This window comes from Peromyscus maniculatus, chromosome 8 (assembly GCF_049852395.1).
Source record: "Peromyscus maniculatus bairdii isolate BWxNUB_F1_BW_parent chromosome 8, HU_Pman_BW_mat_3.1, whole genome shotgun sequence".
NCBI lineage: Eukaryota > Metazoa > Chordata > Mammalia > Rodentia > Cricetidae > Peromyscus > Peromyscus maniculatus.
This window is the reverse complement of record NC_134859.1, coordinates 68,959,596-68,983,054: the sequence shown is the minus strand read 5'-3', so window position 1 is coordinate 68,983,054 and position 23,459 is coordinate 68,959,596. Positions and strand designations below refer to the sequence as shown.

The following is a 23,459-nucleotide window of genomic DNA, read 5'->3' as shown; positions in this document are numbered from 1 at the left end:
CCTGCCTCTATCTCTTGGATGCTAGGATTAAAGGCATGTACCAATACCTGGCTACAAGTTAACAATATTGACCATCATAACAGTATAGCTGGTGTATTAAAATAAGGTAGCATTTGTCTCAGGGATGTTATGCATAATTTTCTTTTCCCACAAGTGTAACAGATTCATTTATCTTAAGATTCAATTTAATATGTGGAAATCCATTATGATCCGTTGCATCATGGTTCGTTAAAGGAAAAAACCTGACAATTATCTCAATAGAGACAAAAATGTAACTTAGTGTTACATGTCACACTCTCCAGAAAAAGCTCCACAGAAGGTTGAAACCAAAGGGGAACTTTCTTTTCCTGTGACTGGGAAAAGACCTCTGCTTCTGGGGTCTTTTCAAAGTCACTGGTTATGTCATTTCACTGAATCCTTTGGGGGGAGGGGAGTGTTGAAACAGGGTTTCTCTATGTAACAGCTCTGGCTGTCCTGGATCTCGCTCTGTAGACCAGGCTGGCCTTGAACTCAGAGATCTGCCTGCCTCACCTCCTGGGTGCTAGGGCAAATGGCATGGGCCACCACCATATGGCTGACATTTCCCAAGGTTCCCAGAAAACCTTTGAACAGTTGGAATAATAGATATTTTATAGGGTCTATGTGAGGCAGTTCAAGAATGGCTGGCTCATTCTTACAAACCACCCACTACCTAGGAATGACCTTGGCCTCTTTGTTGGACATCTATCTAGTTCATTGGAGGGAGTCTGTCTTTGGATGTAACAAAAGAAGAGATAAAGCAATGCCCTGGATTCCCAGGGGGTTGTCCAGACCAATCCAGTGTGATGGTGAAGCCAAGGAACCTTCTTCCCCAAGGATGAGCTCAGCCAAAACTCAGAGAAGAGGGAGGAGGCAAAGAAAAATCGCTCCAAACCCAGAGGCCAGCACTCCTCCCCCACCCCAGGCTTCAGCTCCAAACCCAAAGTCTAGATTGGAACCCTGTCTGCACCTCACTTTTACTTCAGTGATGGGCTGTGAGATGGCCCTCCAGAAACACTCACATTCCTGGGGTAGGGGTAGTGGCATCCCTGTGGCCATTTGGGGACATTGAGGTACATACATCCCAACCCTCACTCCTGGCCAAGGGCAAATGAGACCTGGGTTGACCATCAGGCTGTCAGTATGCCAGCTGGCAATAACTGGGACATAAGATACAAATGAGATCAGCTAAGGCCTGAATAAACTCAGACACAAGTTCCTTAAGTAACAAGGTGTTGCTGTGGCAGACTCCTGTACCAATAAAATATCTATTTTCAGCCAAAACTTTGGGTAATTCTAGTTGAACAACCCAGAAGTATTCCTGTCCATCACACTAATATAGCATGTGTGATCCATGACTTTGAACTAAATGCATCCCAAAGTGTGACTAACTTACTTTTCTTTTTAAATTATGACCTTAAAGTAAGTATTCCTTTGGTATGTACTCCTTTACTGAGCATGCTCAGGAATAGGCCCTGGGATGGCTTGAATGAGAATGGCCCCCATAGGTTCATAGATTTGAATGCCTGGTTTGCACTTGGTGGAACTCTTCAAGACAGATTAGGAAGTGTGGCGCTGAAGGTGTGTCACACTGGGGGTGAGCTTTGAGGTTTCAAAAGCCCATGCCAAGCTGGGTGGTGATGGTGCATGCTTTTAATCCCAGCACTAAGGAGGCAGAGACAGGTAGATTCGGAGTTCAAGGCCAGCCTGGCCTACAGAGCAAGTTCCAGGATGGCCAGGGTTACACAGCGAAGCCTTTCTCAAATAGACAGACGAATGAATGAATGAATGAATGAATGAATGAATGAATGAATGAATGAATGAATGAAATAAAAAGCCCATGAAGCTCTCAGCTATTGCTCCAGTATCATGTGTTAATTCCACCGGGTAAGAATAAGACTACTACCACAATTTTTAAGCCAAATTTGAAGCAAGCTTTATTAAATACTGGCCAGGTCCATGGATACTGGCCAGATCCACACCTGGGATTCCCAGAGTATAGCCCCAAAGTACATTCATCAGGAGTTGATAGAGGCAAAACCCACACATCTATGTACCTCACATCCTCCTTCAATGAGGGACAAGCACACATCCTGACAGACTTCCTGCCTATGTACCTCCTGCCTATGTGTGATCCAGCACACATGTTGTGCAATTGGTGTGAGCACGCTTGTTTGCAGACATGAAAACACCACACTTGTTACCTTACACGAACCCCCAGCATCCCCTCTGTCCCTGGAGGAGTGAGGCTTACAGGCTAGAGGTGTTTTTGTCTTATATATGTCTTAAGCACAGTAGTTTAAACTTCAAAATAACTTTAGCAGTCACTCATGCCCACCTGCCTGCTGCCATGCTCTCCACCATGATGGCCTTGGAGTCTAGCCCTCTGGAACTGTGAGTCCCCAAATTAAATGCTTTTTCAAATATTTTTTCTTAGTCATGGTGTTCTGTCACAGCAATAGAAAGTAACAAAGACAGACCCACCCCTACATGAGTGGCCACAGGACCACAGAACCACTTCTGTTTGAGAAGAACCTTGTTTTGGAAATGACTCTCATTTTTGTTTTTTGTTTTTTTGAATAAAGTTTGCTTCTGGTTTAATAGACTTTGGTGGTCTGTCCCCCATTATTGCGAGTCCCGGGACCCAGCAGATTGTGCTTTGCCATCACCAGGATTTGAACTCCCAGCATCCAGTCAGTTACAGTGTTAAGTTATTTTGCCAAAATGGGAAGAGGAGAGGCAGGGTGGCCCTACGAACTTTTGATTTGAATCTTTGTACATTTTGCCTTAACTTTAAATTAATTTAATTTAAAGACTGTTTTACAGAAAGGGGGGTCACCACCTCTTATATAACAAGAAATAGCAGAGAAATTGTTGTCTCTGATCCAGCGAAACTACACAATTGCCCCAGTCTTGGAACCTTGCCCAGTGTGTCTCTCTGGGACAGACTGGGGAAGTTTGACCTTCCCCAAGGGGATATACTATCTCTCTACAAAGGCATACTATCTCTGTTTGGCTAGGAGTTAAATACTGGATAAAGTCCACAGGAGGAAAAAAAAAGTATTTAATGTTACTTAGATCTTGAAGAAAAATGAGAACGTGGCTGCTGCTAGGCAAGCCATGAAAGGAAAATGGGGGGTGAGGAATGAGAGAGAGAGGGGGGCATTAGAAGAGAGAGGACAGGCGGACCAAGAAAGGAGCCTAGGACCAAGAGAGTGCATGGCTGAAATGGCAGGGTTAATAGAGAAATAAGAAGCTGGCCAAAGGGAAGCAAAGCCCATGGGCTAGAGAGGGTTAAGTTAGGGGGCAGGGTGAGAAATACTGGGAGGAGCCATAGTACTCCTGACTGAGCCTTGTCCTGGGTTTCTTAGGGAGCTGGCAGATCTCTGTTACAAAGACTAACAGATCTCTCTTTTAAACAACTGAAACTGTGAGTGAAGGATGTAGCCATAAGTTTCTCTGCCCAGCCCCTCAGTCAGGACATAGTCAGGACTAATCTCTCCCACCTGCATCTCAAAGCTGCTTGATCCCAAGCAAACACACAGAGGCTTATATTACTTACAGACTGTATGGCCTACGGGTCAGCTTCTTACAACCTAGCTCTCATAACTTAACTCAACCCATTCCTATTAATCTATGTGTTGCCACATGGCCATGGCAATACCCGTCTGCTAGCATCTTGTTGCTCCTTGGGTGGCAGGCTGGCATCTGGACACGGCCCTTATTCACCCCGTCTTCAGTTTGAATGTACCACCTAACCTGCCATAGGCCAATGAAGCTTTATTTATCAACCAATCAGAGCAACAGCATACAGAAAGACATCCCACAGCAGAAGGAAACCTTGTTGAAACAACCTAAAGTAAGGCAGAGAAAAGCCAGATCCCAGAAACATTACTGTCATCCTCACAATCCCAGACTGTTTAATGCTTAAAAATCATATGTACGTATTTATTGTGTCGGGGAGGCGTGTGTGCCAAAGCAGTCATTGGAAGTCAGAGGACAATTGTGGATTCTGCTTTCTCTTTTCACCGTGTGGGTTACAGGGATCAAACTCCAGTTATCAGGGTTGGTGCCAAGTGCCTCTACCTGCTGGGCTATCTCGCATCCCACTCCATTTACTTTTGTGGAAACTACAGATGCTGGCAGGCAGGCAACTCCTTCTTCTGACAGCTCCCACTGCCTTAAGTGCCCATAGCTGCTTGAAGAGGCTTGGTTTCAGCAGCACATGCTGCAAGGAAATTTCCAGACGGTCACAGAAACCGTGGTAGTCCTTGCATAGCTCCTGCAGAAACCACCTCATCTGTTTCAGAGCAAGGCCACCATGATGACAGCAGCCTAAAGAGACTCTAGGACAGCCACCATCGAGGGTTGTCTAAGCAGTGCCCCCACCCCCCAGTATCAGCATGTCCAAGTCCAGGAAACCTTGATCCCAGGCATTGCCCTCCTGTGTTACAGCAGAGACCCCAGTAAAGCTCTGTCTGGGCTCCTTTATTTGTCTATGCCTGAGCCTTTAATCAAGAAAAGAGTGAGCCGGGCTAGTTGCAGGAAGAGCAGACAGCACCAGAGCTGGTGAGCCAAGCACACTATTAGGGTTTTAACTGCTGTGACAAAACACCACGACCAAAAGCAAGTTGGGGAGGAGAGGGTTTATTTTGCTTGCACTTTCAGGTACCAGCCCATCACTGAGGAAGGTTGGGGCGGAAACTCAAATAGGGCAGGAACCTGTATCCACTTTCCCAGTGCTGGGATTGTGTGTACATCACCACACCCCACTTCTTTACATGGTTTCTGGGGTTTGAACTCCGCATGACAAGCACTCCACTGTCTGAGCAATTTCCCCCAGCCCTCTACTGCCTTTAGAATTACTATTGTTGCTAGAGAAATCAAATGCCATTCATTTGAATTCCTAATGTCTTGCCTTCCACCTTCTTTCTAATGGCTAGTGTGGTCTGATGCCATCACCTCGTGTGTGTGTGTGTGTGTGTGTGTGTGTGTGTGTGTGTGTGTGTGTGTGTCACTAACAAATATCCCGAAGACCTGATTGTTGTTGTCCTTGAGGGGAAGAAAAGGAGAGTAATAAGATGCAAAAGAAACAAGAATAATTCCATTTTAGTTGCAATATTTTATGTCTTTTAAAAAAAGAGCTTGAAGCAAATCCAACAATAAGTCAGCATTTCTAAATCTTATGTGGTTTTAAAAAAACTATTATGTTGTGTAGTTTTCAAATCCCCCCATTCACTATACATCAATATTCACTATGATTATGAAATGTCTATCCAGGATACAGGTTAATAAAAACTGAGAAAGTAATTCATAAAGCCATTACATTCATAAGTAAAAACACATGCCATGTAAGATTCCATCAAGTATTACATGGTATAGAACCTAGAGTCCTAAAAAGCAGAAGCTGTGGACTCCCTTCAGCATCAATTTCCCTTCCTCAGAGTCAAATACTGCTACCAATTTTAAGGAGCATCTCCAGAAATCCTTAATGTGTCTACAAGCACATGTGTCAACTCCAGAGGCATAGGATAGACATTGTTTTTGGATGATGCTTTGTTTACAACACAAAACATCTTAGAGATGGTCCCACATAGATACAATGAAGATCTCACTTTTTATGGCTTCATGGTATGATGGATGTTGTAACATTCTGCAAATTACTCCCTTTGATCCACTTGAATAGATATTTACTATTATTCTGCATTCTGATACTAGAAGCAAAGCTCTACACTTCCATCTAGAAGCCTTTTACACGCATACAAGTTGTCTGTGTAGAATAAGTTCCTTGGGGATGAATCCCAAGCTAAAAATGTGTAAGCACTCAAGCTTTTCATGACCATTGCTAGATCCTTCTGGAAGGAGGTAGACACCAGACAGATTTCCCACCAAACGGCATGTCATCCATCACACATGCTGGTTACGTCACACTCCTGCCACCATCGGTAATGACACCATGTGTAGGAACTGTTTGAACTTCTGTGACCTTCCACCCATCACATTGTTTGTCCAACTTTCTTTTGATCTTGGAAATTTTCTTTTATGTCCAGAAAAAAATTTTTGAAGCCAGGTCTCACTCTGCCACCCTGTCTGGCCTGGAGCTCACTCTATTAACCAGGCTGACCTCAAGCTCACAGAGATCCACCTGTCTCTGCCTCCTGAGTGCTGGGATCAAACCACCATGCATAGGAACTTTAGAGAGGGAAAAAAAACTATTTATGACATTTGCTGCCAGCATTTCCCCAGCATACTGTTTCTTAGCCCTTTTGTCTTTGTGTTCTTGTTATTGTTGTTGTTTGTTTCTCAATACAGGGTTTCTCTGTGTATCCCTGACTGTCCTAGAACTCACTCTGTAGACCAAACCTGGCCTCAAACTCAGAGATCCTCCTGCCTTTGCCTCCCAGGCGCTGGGATTAAAGGTGTGTATCCCATCCCAAGTTTTTTGTCAATTTGTTCTACAATGCTTTTAATTAGTCAATATTTTCTTTCTCCTTTTTTTCTTTTTTCCTTCTTCTTCTTCTTCTTCTTCTTCTTCTTCTTCTTCTTCTTCTTCTTCTTCTTCTTCTTCTTCTTCTTCTTCTTCTTCTTCTTCTTCTAAGATAGGGTCTCTCTACAGAGTCCTGACTGTCCTGAAGCTCACTTTGTAGACCAAGCTGGCCTGGAACTCAGAGATTCACCTGCCTCTGCCTCCTGAGTGCTGGGATTAAAGGGGTGCACCACAATGCCTTCCATCACACACACACACACACACACACACACACACACACACACACACACACTACTAAGAGAGACAGAAACAGAGAGACAGAAGGAAAGAGAGAGGGAGAGAGAGATCTCAATACCAGCTAATTACCCTGATGTCTCTTACTACTGTCTGAATTCTTCACACTTGTACTTGCCCCTAGCGTCGAGGAGAGTACATGACTTCACAGGTGACTGTATATTAAATATCTTGGTATTTAAATGTTTAGATCAAAGAGTTTCAAATTCATCTAGAGACCAACTCTACCTAATTGAAAACTGGTATCATCCTAACAAAGTGAAACCTTTATAATATAGAGATGGGTTCTTGCCCTGGAAGCCAGACAGAGCAACAGATTGTAGAAAATGGCTGTCTCAGATTCCACTGGAATGATCCCAAACACTATGCTTCTTTCCATGCCTGAAAATTGGTGGACACTACTCAATGTGATGTGATTACCCAGAGCATCCAACTCCTCCCTGACCTGCACTACAAAACTGGATTCCTCACTGAACTGAGACACGCTCCTCCTCCTCAATGCTAGAAGAATCTTTTCTTTACACTTTCCTATATCTCTGCTTTTGTTGAAAAGGACAGCAACATCCCTGGGATAATAGCCAGCCCCCCAGAGACGCTCGCACTTCTCTGCTACGAAGATTGCCATCTGCTCCAAATTCAAGTCATCAGTTATCTCCAGAGTGCCTGTGACACCTGGAGCCCATTCAAGTTCTTGGCTCATCCTCAGGGCCTCTGGGGGCACATTCGGGGGAGGATTCTCACTGATTTGCTGCATTATATCTAGTAGGTAGTTGGCTATGTTGTCTCCATTGCGGAGCATCCTGGTGAGCTTCAGTACTGGCTTCTGTTGCTGGAGGTCAGGGAGGCCACTGCAACACAAGTGGTTGGTCTGAAAGTAATCCAGAAAAACATAGAGAACCCCTGGATCATCCATTCTTCGCTGGATGATGGATTTTGCCTTCATGTACCAGTCCCCATCTTCGGTTCGGAAATTCTGAGCTCCATCCACGACAATGTGTTGAATGTTAGCAAAGGTTTTTTTCATGAAGGTTTTCCGTGTCACTGCCTGGCAGATGTTTCTCTTGCTGAAAGTGTAAGGAAAACAGTTAGGTTCCTTCACCCCAAGCCAAGCAAGTCAACCCAACCTATAGTTACAGTCCCTGAACACAGTTACTATAATCCAGAGCTTAGCCCGTGAAAGCCACACCCGCTAAAATTGCCCAGCAGAAAGAAATGAATGGAATCAGACTACATACCTCACAAACCTCTTCAAAGACTGATTCTCACAGATGTAGAGAATGTTGTCAGCTGGACAGCTGAACACATTCCTAATCTTCTCCATGATCCTGAGAGCGAGAGTGGTCTTCCCTGATCCAGGAGAGCCATGAACAAACAGCTCCCTGCTCTTGCAAAGATTCTTTAAAAGCAACTGATACTGTTGGTCCGTGAGTAAGGTCACCACCTCAGAGTTTAACTCTCCAGGTAAGAAGGATCTGAACCCAAACAAGACGATCACAAGGGACTGCAACAGAGCTTCCATCTGCTGCACGGTTGTGAAGTTGTAGGATTCGGGGTAAATGGGCATTTCTAAACCAGTCCTTACTCTTTGGTCAGGACCCAGCTGGCAGACCAAGGGAATGATACCTAATCTCTCAGGGTATCCACCCATGTTCACCAGCCTCTGCTTCAGGGTATAGGCGACTGTCATAGAATACCTCCTGTATCCCAGATCACACTTGTCACAAATGGTGTACAGGATTGGGACATTGTTTGGGGAAAATAGAAGAGCATCGCAGATGACACCCTGCTTCCTTGGAAGACCCAGGTCCACGGCCCAGCTGTGGGAGAAAATCAGTGTCCCTTGAGAGAAAGAGCGCATTTCCGTATTTATTAAGTTTCGTAGTCCTTTGTGTTCTGAGACGAGGTCCTTGTAGATGCTCTCTGGGATATATGAAATCCTGTCGGGTTGCACTAGACAGGAAAAGAATCCAAATGAATTAGAGACTCACAGGACAAGCTAATAATGACCATGACTGTGGGAATCTTTCTGGAGTAAGCACTCTGACGCCAATGAGAGTGGAAGAGAGGCGATGTCACCAGGAGAGCTCCTGAAAGTCTTCAAATCCCAGGTCCAGTTCGCACTTGCATTTTATACTCTAAAACTACCAGGTAGAGTGGGCAAGCAAGCAAGATTTTTCAGAAGGATACAGGGCAGTCAGCAGGACTTTAAGGGCCATGACCCATCATTGTTTCAGCTATTTCTCCAGGTTACTCTGTTTCAGGTAGCAAGCAAAGTCACCCTTGGCAAGCAAGCAAGCAGTACAAGCAGGACTTTAAGTAAACCATTAAATAAATTGATAAATAAGTATATAACAATTCTACCTTACTCTGCCACCATTACATGATGTAGATCCTGCCAACCTTTGGGCACTACCATGTGTCAAGGATCAGTTTTATGTTAGTAACAAAAAGATAAGCAATCCTGTGTCTGGGGAAGCCCATAAACAGTTGCCATAGACCCAGACAACTCTGAATACAAAGTAACAAAGGCAGCAAGAAAGAGCCCCTCTAGGACTGTGTGAATATTAGTGGAAAATACAGCTTAGCAAAAAAAGACAGTTGCAAGTCTTTATGGAAAGGAGACAGCTCAACTGAGCCTCAGAGGGTGCCATCTAGTTAGCCAGAGAAAGCATGTAAGAACAGAGAAATAATAAAAGGAGAAGCATGAGCTGGGAGTTTGGGCACTTATCTTTAATACCAGGCAGGACTCAGGAGGCAGAGGCAAGTGGATCTCTGTGGAGTTATAGGTCAACCAGGGCCACACGGTAAGACTGTAGTAGAGGTGTGTGTAAACATAGAGGCAACCAACACCACAGTCCATTCAGATAACTCCACACAGTTTGTATTTCCAAAAGTGGGAGACAAAGAAAGGGAGATGGTGGCATAGGGAAAGCATTCAAGAGCCACCTGGACACTTGGCAAAAGCCACATACTGGCTGGTTGGGGGAGCAAATCAATACCTGCCACAGGTTGTGAGTTAGGGCAGTTAGATTACAGGAGGCACATCATGAGGGAGGTTCCCTTTGTGAATGATGGAACTGTTTTGTATGTTGACTGTGACGGTGGGCACACAAAACTACGGGTGTGATAACATCCACAACTATACAAGAGAAATGTCTGCCTCATGTAGGTTAATACTGATGTTTAAAAGTCTCTGAAAAGATTTTTATGTATTATATATATGAGTATATATAAAGATGCAAGACACCTATAAAGATTATTTGGATGTACACTATTAATAAATGATGTATACCTATTGGGTATAATATATATATGAGTCTCTTAAAACTTTGGAGGGTTATAAACCCTGATTGGAATCTAACTCAAACTATGAATACTCTTCAAAAAAATCAAATTCACACTTGAAAGGCAGAGGCAAGTGGGTCTCTGTGAGTTCAAGGCCAGTCTGATCTACATAGTGAATTCCAAGACAGCCAGGACTACATAGTGAGACCCTGTCTCAAAACAAAGACAGAAACAAAACCAAAAAAATATCAAAATAAAACCAAAATCTGTGTTTCTAATTCAAGGTACAAAGCAGAACCAGGGATGAGTCCATATTTCTGTGTTTGATTCAATGGACAATAGATACTCCAAGCGATTTTTGAATTTTGAACAATTTTTTTCTTTTTTTTTAAAGATTTGTTTATTTTTTATGTGCATGGGTGTTTGTCTGGATGAATGTCTGTGTACTGTATGTGTACCGTTACTGCAGAAGCCAGAAGGTGGCGTCTGATCTCCTGCAACTGTATAGTTTCAAATATTTGTTAGCCATCATGTGAGTGCTGGGAATCAAACTAGGGGGGCCCTGCAAGAGCAACAAATGTTCTTAACTGCTGAGCCATCTTCCCAGCCCCTGAACAATTAATTTTTAAAGTACTTACATAGAGCAATATGCAGATTCTAAAGAAAAATGGGAGGTTGTCATAACAGTAGATACATCTTGGTGATGCTTAGTTGGCCATATGGCTGGCACCATACACCGGATACACAGACAACTTGGACACACCAATGAAGTTTGTCTGGGCTAAGAAAAATGCTAGAGGGGCTGGAGAGATGGCTCAGAGGTTAAGATCACTGGCTGTTCTTCCAGAGGTCCTGAGTTCAATTCCCAGCAACCACATGGTAGCTCACAACCATCAGTAATGAGATCTGGTGCCCTCTTCTGGCCTGCAGGCATACACACAGGCAGAACATTGTATACATAGTAAATAATAAAAGAAAGAAAGAAAAATGCTAGACTGAACCCAGTAATGTCCTATTGAATTTTTTCTACTATTATTTTAATTTAGCATTATGTTTGGAATGATTAACCAATGAACTAAAGAAATAAAAAATTCATAAATATAGGAAAAGTTACTCAAAATTATCTTTCCTTTTTATATTAATAAGTTTATTAAGTAAGAACTAAGCTTTTCCTGCAAATGGGCAGGTCACCATCAGAAATTATACTCATAAAAGAACCCACTCTAAAGAAGATATTAGCATATGAAAGAACAATGTTATAAAGCTTTGAAATGAGTGGGATACATGCCACACTTCAGTGATTACAAATGTACTTCAATGTTTCACTAGTCACATATCTTATAGTTTAATTAGCAATATTATTTTTCAGAGCTAATAAAATGATAGTAGGTTGTTAAGCAAATGTAAGAGAAGATTTGTGTGATCAACCAGACAATCCATGTTGAACTATGAGAAAATTTACTATTGTAAAATTGACAATTCTTTCCACATCAGCTCATTGACTGCATATATTGGCCATCAAAATAATATCAGATTCTTCTCTTTTCTTTTTGATACAAAGAAATGCTTCTAAGATTCTTCTAGGAGAAAAATCACCATGGTAAGACAATATTGGTGAACATGAGTCTGGGCATATATTTTGGATTAGCCTTTGGCAATCTTCATCTAAATTTATAAGCAATCATTACTCCTCAAAACTTATCCTTAGAGCATGTCAGTTATTTATAGAAAAATATGTATCATACTGTTTAAAATACAAAAAGGTGCTGGATTTGTGGCACATGTCTTTAATTCTGAATTCCACACAAGCCTGGTCTACAAAGTGAGTTCCAGGACAGCCAGGGACTACACAGAAAAACCCTGTCTTGAAAAACCAAAAAAGAAAAAGAAAGAGAGAGAGAGAGAGAGAGAGAGAGAGAGAGAGAGAGAGAGAGAGAGAGAAGAAAAAGAGAAAGGAAGGAAGGAAGGAAGGAAGGAAGGAAGGAAGGAAGGAAGGAAGGAAGGAAGGAAGGAAGGAAGGAAGGAAGAAGGAATTTTTTTCAAAAGAAGGGAATCTGGAAAAGAAACAGCAGCAGAGTGTTTGCAGAGTTTTAGTTGCTTATTTTATTTAAGTGATGGCTACACGAGTTTCATGGTACAATTGCTTATTAAATTATACCTTTGTTCTACGTCCTGTCTGTATGCAAGAAAGTTTCATAGTGAAATAACTAAAACTAAGAAAAATCCATGTTTTGAAACACTAGAATGTTTAGAAACATTTTGTAATCAACCAAAGAATCAAGAAAACCCACAAGCAAGATCCTGACAAGATCTGCCCAAACAGTCTTTATGCTCAGCCCTGTGCTTTCACATAGCAATTAATGAACCCATTTGCACTACTAATGCTCCGTTCTGTAACTGTATTGCAATATACTTACCCGTTCTGGTAATGGTCGTAAGCCATCATGTGGGTGCTGGGAACCAAACCTGCTAAGGAACAGCTCCAGCCCCTCTCTAAACTTTCCATAAGTGGTTTTATATGGACATAAGAATCAAGGCTTTTCCCCCCTAAGTATAGGAACAATAAACATGTCCCAAAGCAGCCAGAGATGATAATTACCTGGGAAGTAATTCTTCTGCAATTCTTCAACACATTTCATATTCTTATGTCTGTACACAGTCCTGCTGCGGGGTGTGGTGTCTAACATACTTCTCGAGATGACCATCTGAGGAAAACTGGAAAGCTCTGAGGAAGCAAGAAACAAGAGTTGAGTATACAGAAGGCAGACCCCACTTCTTAGCTGGGCCAGGTTAAACTCAAAGCTGGGATCTGCAGCTATTGGCATTTCCATTACAGGTCAAACCCAGGTCCTCTGCAAGAGATGTCCATGCTCTTAACCTCTAAGCCACCTCTCCAAATCCTTAATATTTACTCACATTGAAATAAAATTGTTTTATATTTTCAGAATACTATTTTAAGTACATGTGAGTAGAAGATGTGAAGGTCAATGGTATAGAATGCTATGCAGTTCTGAAACGAACCCTTCTGTTTGTTTTGTGACTTTTGAAGTTATCATTGGCTTTCTCTCATTTATTTTCATTTTATCTTTCCTTTTCCAAAGTAGATGCCTATCACATCCCTGGTCTCTAGTCTATCATTTATGGTTATCCTACCTTGTGTCCTGAAATGGGCAAATGGGGAAATTATGGTTTGTTCATGAAAAGCTCCAAGAAAAGATTAAGAATATTTTTGATGGTTTGGGAGATGGCTCAGCATTTAAGAGCACTGGCTATTCTTCCAGAGGATCCAGTTTCTGTCTCCAGCACCCACATGGCAGCTCACAACCATCCAGGCGATCTGATGCCCTCTTCTGGCCTCCACAGGCACTGCAGTACACGTAGGCAAAATACCTATACATGTGAAGCAAAATTAACGTGGTGTGAATAATTAAATACAAGCTGGTATCAGAAAGGAAGAAGTTTTAACATGTACATGAAGCAACCTATGCCAGGCATGGTGGTTCACACCTGTCATCCAACACTTTTGAAGGCTGCAGCAGGAAGGGTTTGAGTTTGAGGCCAGCCTAGGCAACCCTGACTCAAAATTAAACAAGAAAGAATGTGGAATAGAAATAATTAGTTCAGATTGCCCCTGCACCAGCCTCTAATGGGACTGCCATTCTGATGAACATAGAATATTCAAGATGAGTAGTCAGGGGGGAGGGCAGTAACTCGCCATCTATAGGAATTAATCTTTCCCCAAGTACCAGGGAATTACACATCTCCCTTTTCTCTCTGCCCTCCCTCCCACCACCCCACCCCCCAGCAAACATTCTATCATTTCAGTCTTGTTCCCTGACCTGAGTCAGTTTCTATCATCCAAGCTGCCCAGTCCTTCATGGCTAGCTGCTTCATCTGGGTGTCCCTCATCTCCCAGGAATCAGGCGTCTTGGCAAACACTGCGCAACAGAACCGGTCCACCTTGATTGCACAGACGTACCCACGGAAGGCCCCCTTATCATACACTTCAAGGGATCTGAGGTCACACTGCACTTTATGGGCCTGTGAACAGAAGTGATGGACAGGCATCTTCCTGATACAGCCGTTAATCATAGCCAACAAGCTGGAATGATTTCCTTTTTCCTTTTCACATCCAACGACTTGACTGGTCTTGTCGTGCACACCAAGAAACACATATCCCCCTTCAGAATTGGCAAGTGCAGAAACACACTTGGGGAGTCTCTCTTTAATGCCCTGGGCAAGGTCTGCCGAGAACATTTGAAATACAACGTGTGGGGACTCTGTAAAGTTGAGTTTTTCCAGGTACTGAAGCTGCTGTTCACCAAATAAAGCAGAAGCTAAGGTCATCTGAATATCAACCGGAGATTCCTGTGGATTTAATGAGTTGGGATCATCAACATTCCCAAGCGCCTGGACCCTTCTTCTCAAGAATTGTAGAGCTTCTAGAGAATCCATGACCTCCGTAGATGTTCCACATCTGTGGTACAAATTGGAACACAAGGTGGCGAGCCGCACGCCTGAGGCTGCCACATTCCAGGAATTCACAAATATTAAGAAGAGCTTCCCCTGCAGCATCTCTTCTAAATGGTTTCTGAACAATGGCGGCAGATCCAGGCCCACTCCATCACACTCATAATTATAGTCTTCGTTCTCAATCTCAACCTTGACCACTCCCCCACCGGAATTGAGCAGAGCACACACTGCTTGTGAGATGACCTCATTCTGTCTCATCCGCTGTGCAGGGTCCATTCCTGCCCTTTGCCTAACTCCAAGGGTGGCTTTTCCTCCATCTACGATACATTCAGCAAAGCTCAATTCCAAATTTGCCAGGAAACTCATCTTGTCAGCCTTTAGCTGAAATGGTTTCCTGAAAGCCAGAAAGATAGAACAAACCATTAGGATAGGATGAGAATGAGAAGGTGGGAAATCAAATGTAAGGACGCCTTTCTGAAGTTGTCCCTTTATTCCCATACAATCTGAGGGTAGCTTCACAAAAGAAGCTTATGGTGGTATTTTATTTGTACTGAAATGTGATTTTAATCGTATGTTAATAAATAAAGTTGCCCAGGGGTCAGAGCTATTAGAGCCATAGCAAGAGCGTGGCGGTGCACAACTTTAATCCCAGCACTTGGTAGATGAGCTAGGTAGATCTCTGTGTGTTCAGGGATACAGCCAGCATTGGAGACATACGCCTTTAAGACCTGGAGGGCGGTACTTACAGACAGTGATGAGGCAGTCATGTGTTTGGGTTTACAACCAATGAGAAGGCAGAACAGAAAGACTATTTAAAGACAGACACACAGGAAGTAGCTCTCTTTCGGGGAAGCTAGGAGCACTGCAGGAAGTAAGATTTTAGCTCTGAGCTCTGACCTCTCGGCTGACTCTTTTACATTGGTTCTGTGTTTCTTATTTTAATAAGACGGTTGGTTACATCTACAGATGCTAAGTCTGTGGGAAGCCCATTTTCACCACAGAAATGGCCACAAGGCATTGCTCATCCTGATTTTGCTTTCTTTTTAAATGTGTGTGTGTGTGTGTGTGTGTGTGTGTGTGTGTGTGTGTGTGTCCATGCACAGAATATCCATGCAATGCAAATTTGATCAGGGAGGTTGAAACGGAATGCTTACAGCTATACCTGGCAGAATTTGGAGTTCTCTAAATCATAAAGAAAATGAGTGAGTATTTGGAACAATAAGGATGTCAGATTGATGTAGACTGTAGACATTTAGGAAGGTGTGTGACTTAGTATACATGTAAGAACAGGTGTTTCTAGATGAGCGGGGTATCTAGACTTAGAACACCCTGAAGAGCTGTCAGTCATCAGAAAGAATGAAAAGTATCTCTCCACCAGCACCTCATGTCTCCAACCTTTGACCCCAGACTCAACAATCTGTGTCCCCTCAAGAGGCTATAAACCAGATAGATGACTTACTGGATCAAAGCTAAAATCTCACGACAGAAACTCAAGACAGATAGGAAACCATACTTGGTTGTATTAGTGACCTATGATTCATTGTCTAAATGGACACCAGTTCTGAGAGAATTGCAAATTCATTGATCTGTAAGACTAGTTCTGCCCTGCAAATCTGTGTTATGAGCAGCAGGAAAGAGAAGGGAATAAAAAGGAATGAGCTGGCTCTACCAAGGACTCCACAGAATGAGAACTACTAACAAAACTCAGGTTTCAAACTGAAAATAAATCGCTGCAAGCTCAGTACAAAGAAAAAGAATTCAGAGTCGGTTCTTGCTCACCACATCAGTGCAGAATCACCAAGCGCCTACCTGCAATGTGCAAGAGGCTCTGTGGGTACTCCCCTGGCCAAAGGCTGGGATCCAGAGCTGAGATGAGATCCAGTGGTGAGACAGTGTCTTGTTGGCCCCTCCAGGAAACTGTGGGTATTAAGATGAACACTCGCTTGAGAACATGGTATTGGTTCTGAACTCTCTATAACAAGGGATTCAGCCACCATTACTTTCATTGGCAGGCAGGGGGGGTATGAAAACAACAGAAGAAGTTTGGGTGTGGTCTGACTGAGATTGTTGCCAGTGGGGAAACAGGCCAGCTGCTAGAAATGGGTCATCCTTCATGATTAATTTGGGAGAACATTTTTGGCTTCCTGAGTTAGAAGTGGAGGCAAAATTAGGGAAGCTGTCAGTTATTAGTCAACCAACTTTTGAACAATCCAGAGTTGTAGTCTGGTTGCTCAGAGTGTGGTCAAAATCATTTCTCTCTCTCTCTCTCTCTCTCTCTCTCTCTCTCTCTCAATATTCTTCCCTTGGGTTAGGCAGACATTTCATATAAATGACATTAAATGTTTAACATAGAAAGAAAGGGATGGAGAGATGGCTCAATGAAAGAGTACTGGCTGCTCTTCCAGAGGAACTAGGTTTAAATCCCAGGCCCATGTGGTGGCTCACAACTGTCTGTAACGCCAGTTCCAGGGGATCTGACACCCTCTTCTGACTTCCAAGGGCACTACATGGACATGGTGAACAGGCGTGCATACAGGTCAAGCACCCAGACACATAAAATAAGTCTTTAAAAAAAAAAAGATTTATTTATTATGTATACAGAATTCTGCCTGCATGTGTCCTTGAAGGCCAGAAGAGGGCATCAGATCTCATTACAGGTGGTTGTGAGCCACCATGTGGTTGCTGGGAATAAAACTCAGGACCTCCAGAAGAGCAATCAGTGCTCTTAACCACTGAGCCATCTTTCCAGCACTAAATTTTTAAAATTTATTTATTTGTTTGTTTGTTTGTTTTTGGTTTTTCAAGATGGTGTTTCTCTGTGTAACAACTCTGGCTGTCCTGGAACTTGCTCTGTAGACCAGGTTGGCCTTGAACTCACAGAGATCTGCCTGCCTCTGCCTCCAGAATGCTGGGATTAAAGACATGTGCCCCCACAGCCTGGCTTATTTTTATTTTATGTATCTGGGTATTTGGTCCACATGTATGCATGTGTGTGTCTGGTACCTGTGGAGGCCAGAAGATCGAGTAAGATCCTTGAAATTGGAGTTCCTGATGGTGATGAGCTACCATGTGAGAACTAGGAATCAACCAAAGTCTTCTGGAAGAGTAACCAGTGCTCTTAATTGCTGAGCCACCTCTGTAGCCCAAAACAATTCAGTTTTTGTTTTTGTTTTTGTTTTTGTTTTTGTTTTTTGAGACAGGGTTTCTCTGTGTAGCTTTGCGCCTTTCCTGGATCTCACGCTGTAGACCAGGCTGGCCTCGAACTCACAGAGATCCGCCTGCCTCTGCCTCCCAAAGTGCTGGGATTAAAGGCGTGCACCACCACCGCCCGGCTAATTCAATCTTTTTTAAAAATAGAAGAGAAAAGCTCATCATACTGAGCTATAAGAACTTCCCTTCTTGGAAGATATTGTTGAGAATGAAAATATAAGCACTTGGTTGAAAGAACATATTTGCAAATTATGTATCTGATGAAGAATTCATGTCTAAATTACATTCAGAAGATACAAAAGGCAACAAGAAAACAGGAAGTAGGGTGTGGCACAGCACTTACCTTAAACATGGGAGACCCTGACCAAATTTGCTCTTTGTCACCACCAGAAACCAAAACAAAGCCAGAAAACAGGAAGGGTGGGCTTGGTGACCTGAAACCCCGGTGCTTAGTGGAGGTGGGATTTCTAGGCTGAGCTGAGATATATAGCTAGACCCCATCAAAACAAAGAAAGGGGGTGAAGAGAAAGATGGGAGGAAGAGGGGGAAGAAGGGAGGGAGGAAAGAAAAGAAGGAAGAAACCCAGTTTTACATTTGGATAAAGGAGATGATAGAGAGACAGCTCAGTGGCTGCTTTCCAGCCGACCTGGGTTGGATTCAGTAATGCCTCAATAAATCTATCCAAGACTACATGCATAAATTATCTTGAAGATACAAATTTAAAACATTTCAAAATGGTCAAAACTCACCAGGAAATTCACGTGTCTACTGATTTTTTTTTTTCTGTAGAAACTAAATCTATGGTAAGAATCAATGGCTCTAATTCTGCACACTGCACTTTGAGACTTTTTTTTAAAGCCCTGGCTGACTTAGAACTTACTACAGGGACCAGGTTGGCTTTGAACTCATAGAGATCCACCAGCATCTGTCTCCGTAGTGTTGGGATTCATGGAGTAGGTCTCACCAGGCACTTTGAGACTTTGGGACTTTTAGATGCCTCCAATTTTTGAGCAAGGCGAGAGGAGCCTGTCAGTCTCCCCTGAGGTTATGTAAGAGCCGGATGTAATCTCCTCAAGGGATCTGAGAGTAGTTTTTTCTGTTTTGTTTTGTGTCACATTGTCACTAACAAAGTAATCCTCCATGACACCAGGACTGTTGTTTGGACCCAAGAGCCGACTACTGAAAGTCCTCCCACCAAGATAATTATGAAATGAATTTCCGCTTTCTGGTGGGCATAATTCCTATACGGCCAGGAAATCCCGTGGTCACGCCCCTCTCTTCTTTCACTTGCGCGATGATGGTAAAACTCACGCCAAGTTTTTAAATGCCTCCGGCATTTAAACCTTTCCTTCTGGTGCAGATGATGTCACACTAAGTAGCTGCTCTAGTATTGATGGAGCCACAGGAACCCTCATTTCCCCTCCGACTGCCCCCCCACCACACACAAACACATTCAAGATTAGTTTCTATTTCCCCATCAGGACAAGCCCAGTTTTGATCTTTTGGGTGGGGAGGACCAGGCAACCTTTCAGAGACTGCACCCACTTCCTCTCTTAGGAGCTTGCCTCTGAACCACCAGCCACCACCTCACCCCAACCCTATCAGAGGAGGGCCTGAGGAGCTACTACCAAATCCCTCCGTCTCTCCCCTCCCTTCCTCTCTCGCTTCTGCTTTCAGAACCACACTGCGTTAAAGGAAAACAGTCACGAGATCACTCTCTGCAGACCTGCTTCTTCGGGCTGCCCATTGAATTGTACTTAACCCGGTTGTCATCAGTGCTGGGCTCCCCTGGGTCAGTGAAGACCAAGCCAGGGGCTTAGGGGCGGCTCTGGTGACAGACTGGACACTACCCCTCTCCTCCCCGAGGACAGGACCTCACTTGGCCTCCGTCCTCAGGACGCCAAGTACTAGATTCAGCTGTTTGCTCTCAAGTTCAGCAAGACAGATCTTACAAAGCTGGGTTTGGGACGGTTTGGGGTCTCCTTCCCAAGCCTCCCCGCCTCCCAAGCCTCCGGGCTCCTGGCCACCCAGTGGGAAGCGAACTCTGGAATTCCAGGAACCGTACCCTGCCTCTCCACAACCTCGCGCCAGAGGGCAGTGGTGTGGAGCGAGCTCGGGGAGGGGTAGGGGGGAGACCCCGATGACTGGGGATTTGAGACGACTTCTACAAGGGACCGCGGGAACCCGTTACCGGCCAGTGTCTGTCCTTCGCAGCGCGCCCGCCTCCTGCAGTCAGAGATGAAGTCCCCTCGGACTTGAGGGTGGAGACCTCTACCCTGAAGGTTCTTGTCCTTATATCAACTGAGCGTGGTGACATCGCACGGGGTGGGGCACTGTGTAGAAAACAGCCCTGTTCGATTGGACCAGAAAACCCTCGTGCTACCAACAACTGTGGTTAACTTTGAGAAGAAAGGGAAGGACTTTTTTTTTTTTCTTATTCTTCACTTTGAAGAGGAGTGTAAACTATAAAGTTATCGCCACTCAGGGAAGGAAACCCGGTGTAATCCCACGTCCCCCAAACCTCCCCGACTCTATCTGGCTCTTCTTGGGACACCCCAGACTCCACTGCTCCGGGGTCCCTCTCCTCTGGGTTTGGAAGTCCCTCGGTTTCTGCTGGAACCGCCACGTCCAGAGCTTCACCTCGCCAAGAGACAATGATCCTCCGGATGGAGGGAGTGGGTTGGTGGAGGCATCGGGGAGAACTCCAGGCAGAAAATTAAAGCTCTCCTTCGTCTCTACTTTTCCAAACTTTTGATGCCTCTGCTTTCTTCTGCCGGTGCTCTACCCTCAAGACGCTGGTTCCTACTGGACACGTTGGTGCGTTGGGCCGGGAGTGGGAGCCTGGGGCGGGGGGGGGGGGGGGGATGCAACTGAGGAGATACGGGGAGAGACCCTGGTCCAGCCTAGATCTCCTGATCTTGCGACACTTGGAATTCCTAAAGCGTTCGCTCCAATCCTGACTCCAGCTGTCGCCTCTTCTGCCCTTCCTTGCGCTTCTTAATATTCTGACAAGCACATATTTCTCTTCTCTTCATATTTCACAACTCAGGTACCGACAGCCCCCCGGAACCCCTGGAGCCGAGGGAAGTCGCCCAGCCCCTCCTCTCCCCTCCCCTTCTCTCTCCAACAAAAGCAAGCTAAAGAAATGGGGAGAGGTGTTAAAGAGACTTAAAGCCGTGGATATTAGTTAGGGACTCAGCCGCCAGTACTCTCCCTCCTTCTCCAGTCTCTACGACACAGCTGGAGGCTTTAGTCAGTCAGTCCTGGTCCGTGAAAAGTTCACGGCTGCCACAGAGAGACTGATGTTGGGATGCTGTGGCATCGTGGCTGGTGAGGCCTTTGGGGAGGGGGGGGGAGGGGGGGCGGGGGAGGAGGGGCAACCAAGAGCATAGAGCCTGATCAGCCCTTTTACATTTTCTCTTTCTTTTCTTTCTTTCTTTCTTTCTTTTTTTTTTTTTTTTTTTTGGTTTTGTTTTGTTTTTCAAGACAAGGTTTCTCTGTGTAGCCTTGGCTATCCTGGAACTCACTCTGTAGACCAGGCTGGTCTCTGCCTCCACCACTTGGCTTACATTTTCTATCTTTTTGAAATTCAAATAGCTGGTTTATGATATTCCCTTTTAAGCAAAAATACATTTCCCACTTTCCTTGCATGTGTGCGTGTATTCATGTGTGTGCAGGTGCACATGTGTATACAGATACACATACACATGTATGTGTTTATACATGGAGACCAGAGGACATCTCATCCATCATTCTGTAAATATCATCTACCTTGTGTTTTGAGACAGAATCTTTCATTGGCCTGGAACTCACCAAAGAGACTAAGATGGCTAGCCAGGAAGCCCCATGGATCTGCCTGAGTGCCTCACAGGCATTGGGATGACAAGCACCATGGCTTCTAGAGATGGAACTCAGATCTGAGGTACAACTCCAAGCCTCTTTCCTGACAACAAGTTAAAAGTAAATTTTTCATAAACATGTTTATGATGCTCCTTACAATGTTTGCCATTTGACAAAGTAGAATAAAGCCTTTTCCAAACAAGTTCAAGTAGGAGGATTCTGACACTTTATCAACATTTGTTTAAATGAACAGTACATAGCATAGTTAGTGGAAGGGAGAATTAATCCTGCTTTCTGACCCTCAGAGCACCTACATAGGTCCAGGAGTGTCCTGACATTTTCCCTATCCCAGGGAGTAGATGTCTCAGTCCCATCTGATACTTGATTGCTCTTGCAGGTACAAGAAAACAGAAGTGGCTTGGAATTTTCCTTCTGCTCTTCCCCTCAGACTGTAATCATCCTGACAGGAGCAAAAACATTCTAAAAAGTGCCTGTCCCTTGGATTGTCAGACCACTGAGGCAGTGGACCCTGAGGACTCTGAAATTGCCTGGGGATCTCACACTAGAAAAAAGGGAAAGGCTGGTGGCAGCCGGAGGAGGAATGTGACTCTCAGGAAGAGATTTCACACAGTTCTGACAACTTGTCAGAGCATCAGGCCGGACCTAATGGAGCCTGGACAAGGATTGGTCAGTTTACTAGCAAGACCACACCTTGACCAGGACTGCTTAACTATGCATACCTTTTGCCTCTGTTTAAACCTAAGCTTCATGTCAAAACCTAGAAGAAGGATTTGTGGATCACTGGGCCTCTTTATTTGTTAATATGATATGAAAGTTTGTGCGTAGTCTTATCCTGTTGTGCTGTGTTCATTGGATACCCCTGGGAGGCCTGCTCTTTTCTGAAGGGAAGAGGAGGAGTAGATCTGGGGGAGAGGGAGGTTGGGGAGGGACTGGGGGAGTAGGGGGTACTGGGAGGACTGGAGGGAGAGGAAACTGTGGTGGGGATGTATTGGGAACGTGAGGGATCGGGTTGAGGGGTGGATGGATGGGGAGAGCAATGAAAGAGATGACTTGATGGGGGTGGCATTTCAGGGTCATGTGCAAGGGAAACTCCCATGAATCTACAAGGATGACCCCAGCTAAGACACCTAACAATAGTGGCTAGGCAGCCTGAACTGGCTGTCTCCTGTAATCAGATTGGTAACTACCCCAATTGTCATTGGAGAGCCCTCTTCCAGGAAATGATGGAAACAGATGCAATGATCTACAGCCAAGCACTGAACTGAACCCAGGGAATCCTGTTGAGGAGAGGGAGGAAGGATTGTAAGAGCTGAGGGAATCAGGACCCTCACAGGGGAACCAACAGAAGCAACTAATCTGCTTGTGGGAGCTCACAGACTGTGGACCGAAGGCTAGGGAGCCTGCATGGGACCAGCCTAGCTCTCTACATACGTGTGGCGGTTGTATGGCTTGGTGTACTTGTGGGACTCCCGGCAGTGGCTGCAGGGCTTGTCCCCAATGCTTTGCCTGGCTTTGGAGAACCTGTACCTAATGCTGGGTTGCCTGGCCCGGCCTTAATACAAGGAGAGGAGCTTAGTCCTACCTCAACTTGATATGCCATGCTTTGTTGGCACCCATGAGAGGCCTGCCCCTTTCTGAATAGAGGTGGAGGAGGAGTGGATTGGGGAGGAGGAACAGAGGGTGAGTGAAGGGAGGGTATGGGAGGAGGGAGAAGGGAAAGCTGTGGTCAGGAAGTAAAATAAATTTAAAAATGTAATAACAAATAAATTTTTAAAAGGAATGTAACATAAATAAATAAGAGTTCACCCTGGCTGCCTATGATAATCAAAAA

At 44.4% G+C, this 23,459-nt stretch overlaps 1 protein-coding gene across 5 annotated transcripts; it reads right to left on the bottom strand.

Annotated features, from left to right (window-relative positions):
• Nucleotides 1-4,649: 4,649 nt before the first annotated feature.
• Slfn5 (schlafen family member 5) lies at nt 4,650-20,101 on the bottom strand. 5 transcript variants are annotated; one of them, XM_076542990.1, is made up of 6 exons: nt 19,959-20,101; nt 16,337-16,474; nt 13,924-14,951; nt 12,684-12,809; nt 8,035-8,749; nt 4,650-7,863 (listed from the first exon to the last, which is right to left on the bottom strand). In XM_076542990.1, exons 2-6 carry the CDS (start codon nt 16,339-16,341, stop codon nt 7,050-7,052), a joined length of 2,688 nt encoding a protein of 895 aa, XP_076399105.1. In that variant the 5' UTR covers nt 16,342-16,474; nt 19,959-20,101; the 3' UTR covers nt 4,650-7,049. The 5 variants fall into 5 exon arrangements, with proteins under 5 accessions (XP_076399105.1, XP_076399107.1, XP_076399106.1 ...); XM_076542992.1 differs by having other exon boundaries at nt 16,367-16,474; XM_076542991.1 differs by lacking the exon at nt 19,959-20,101 and adding an exon at nt 19,833-19,938.
• Between the last annotated feature and the right edge of the window lie 3,358 nt (nt 20,102-23,459).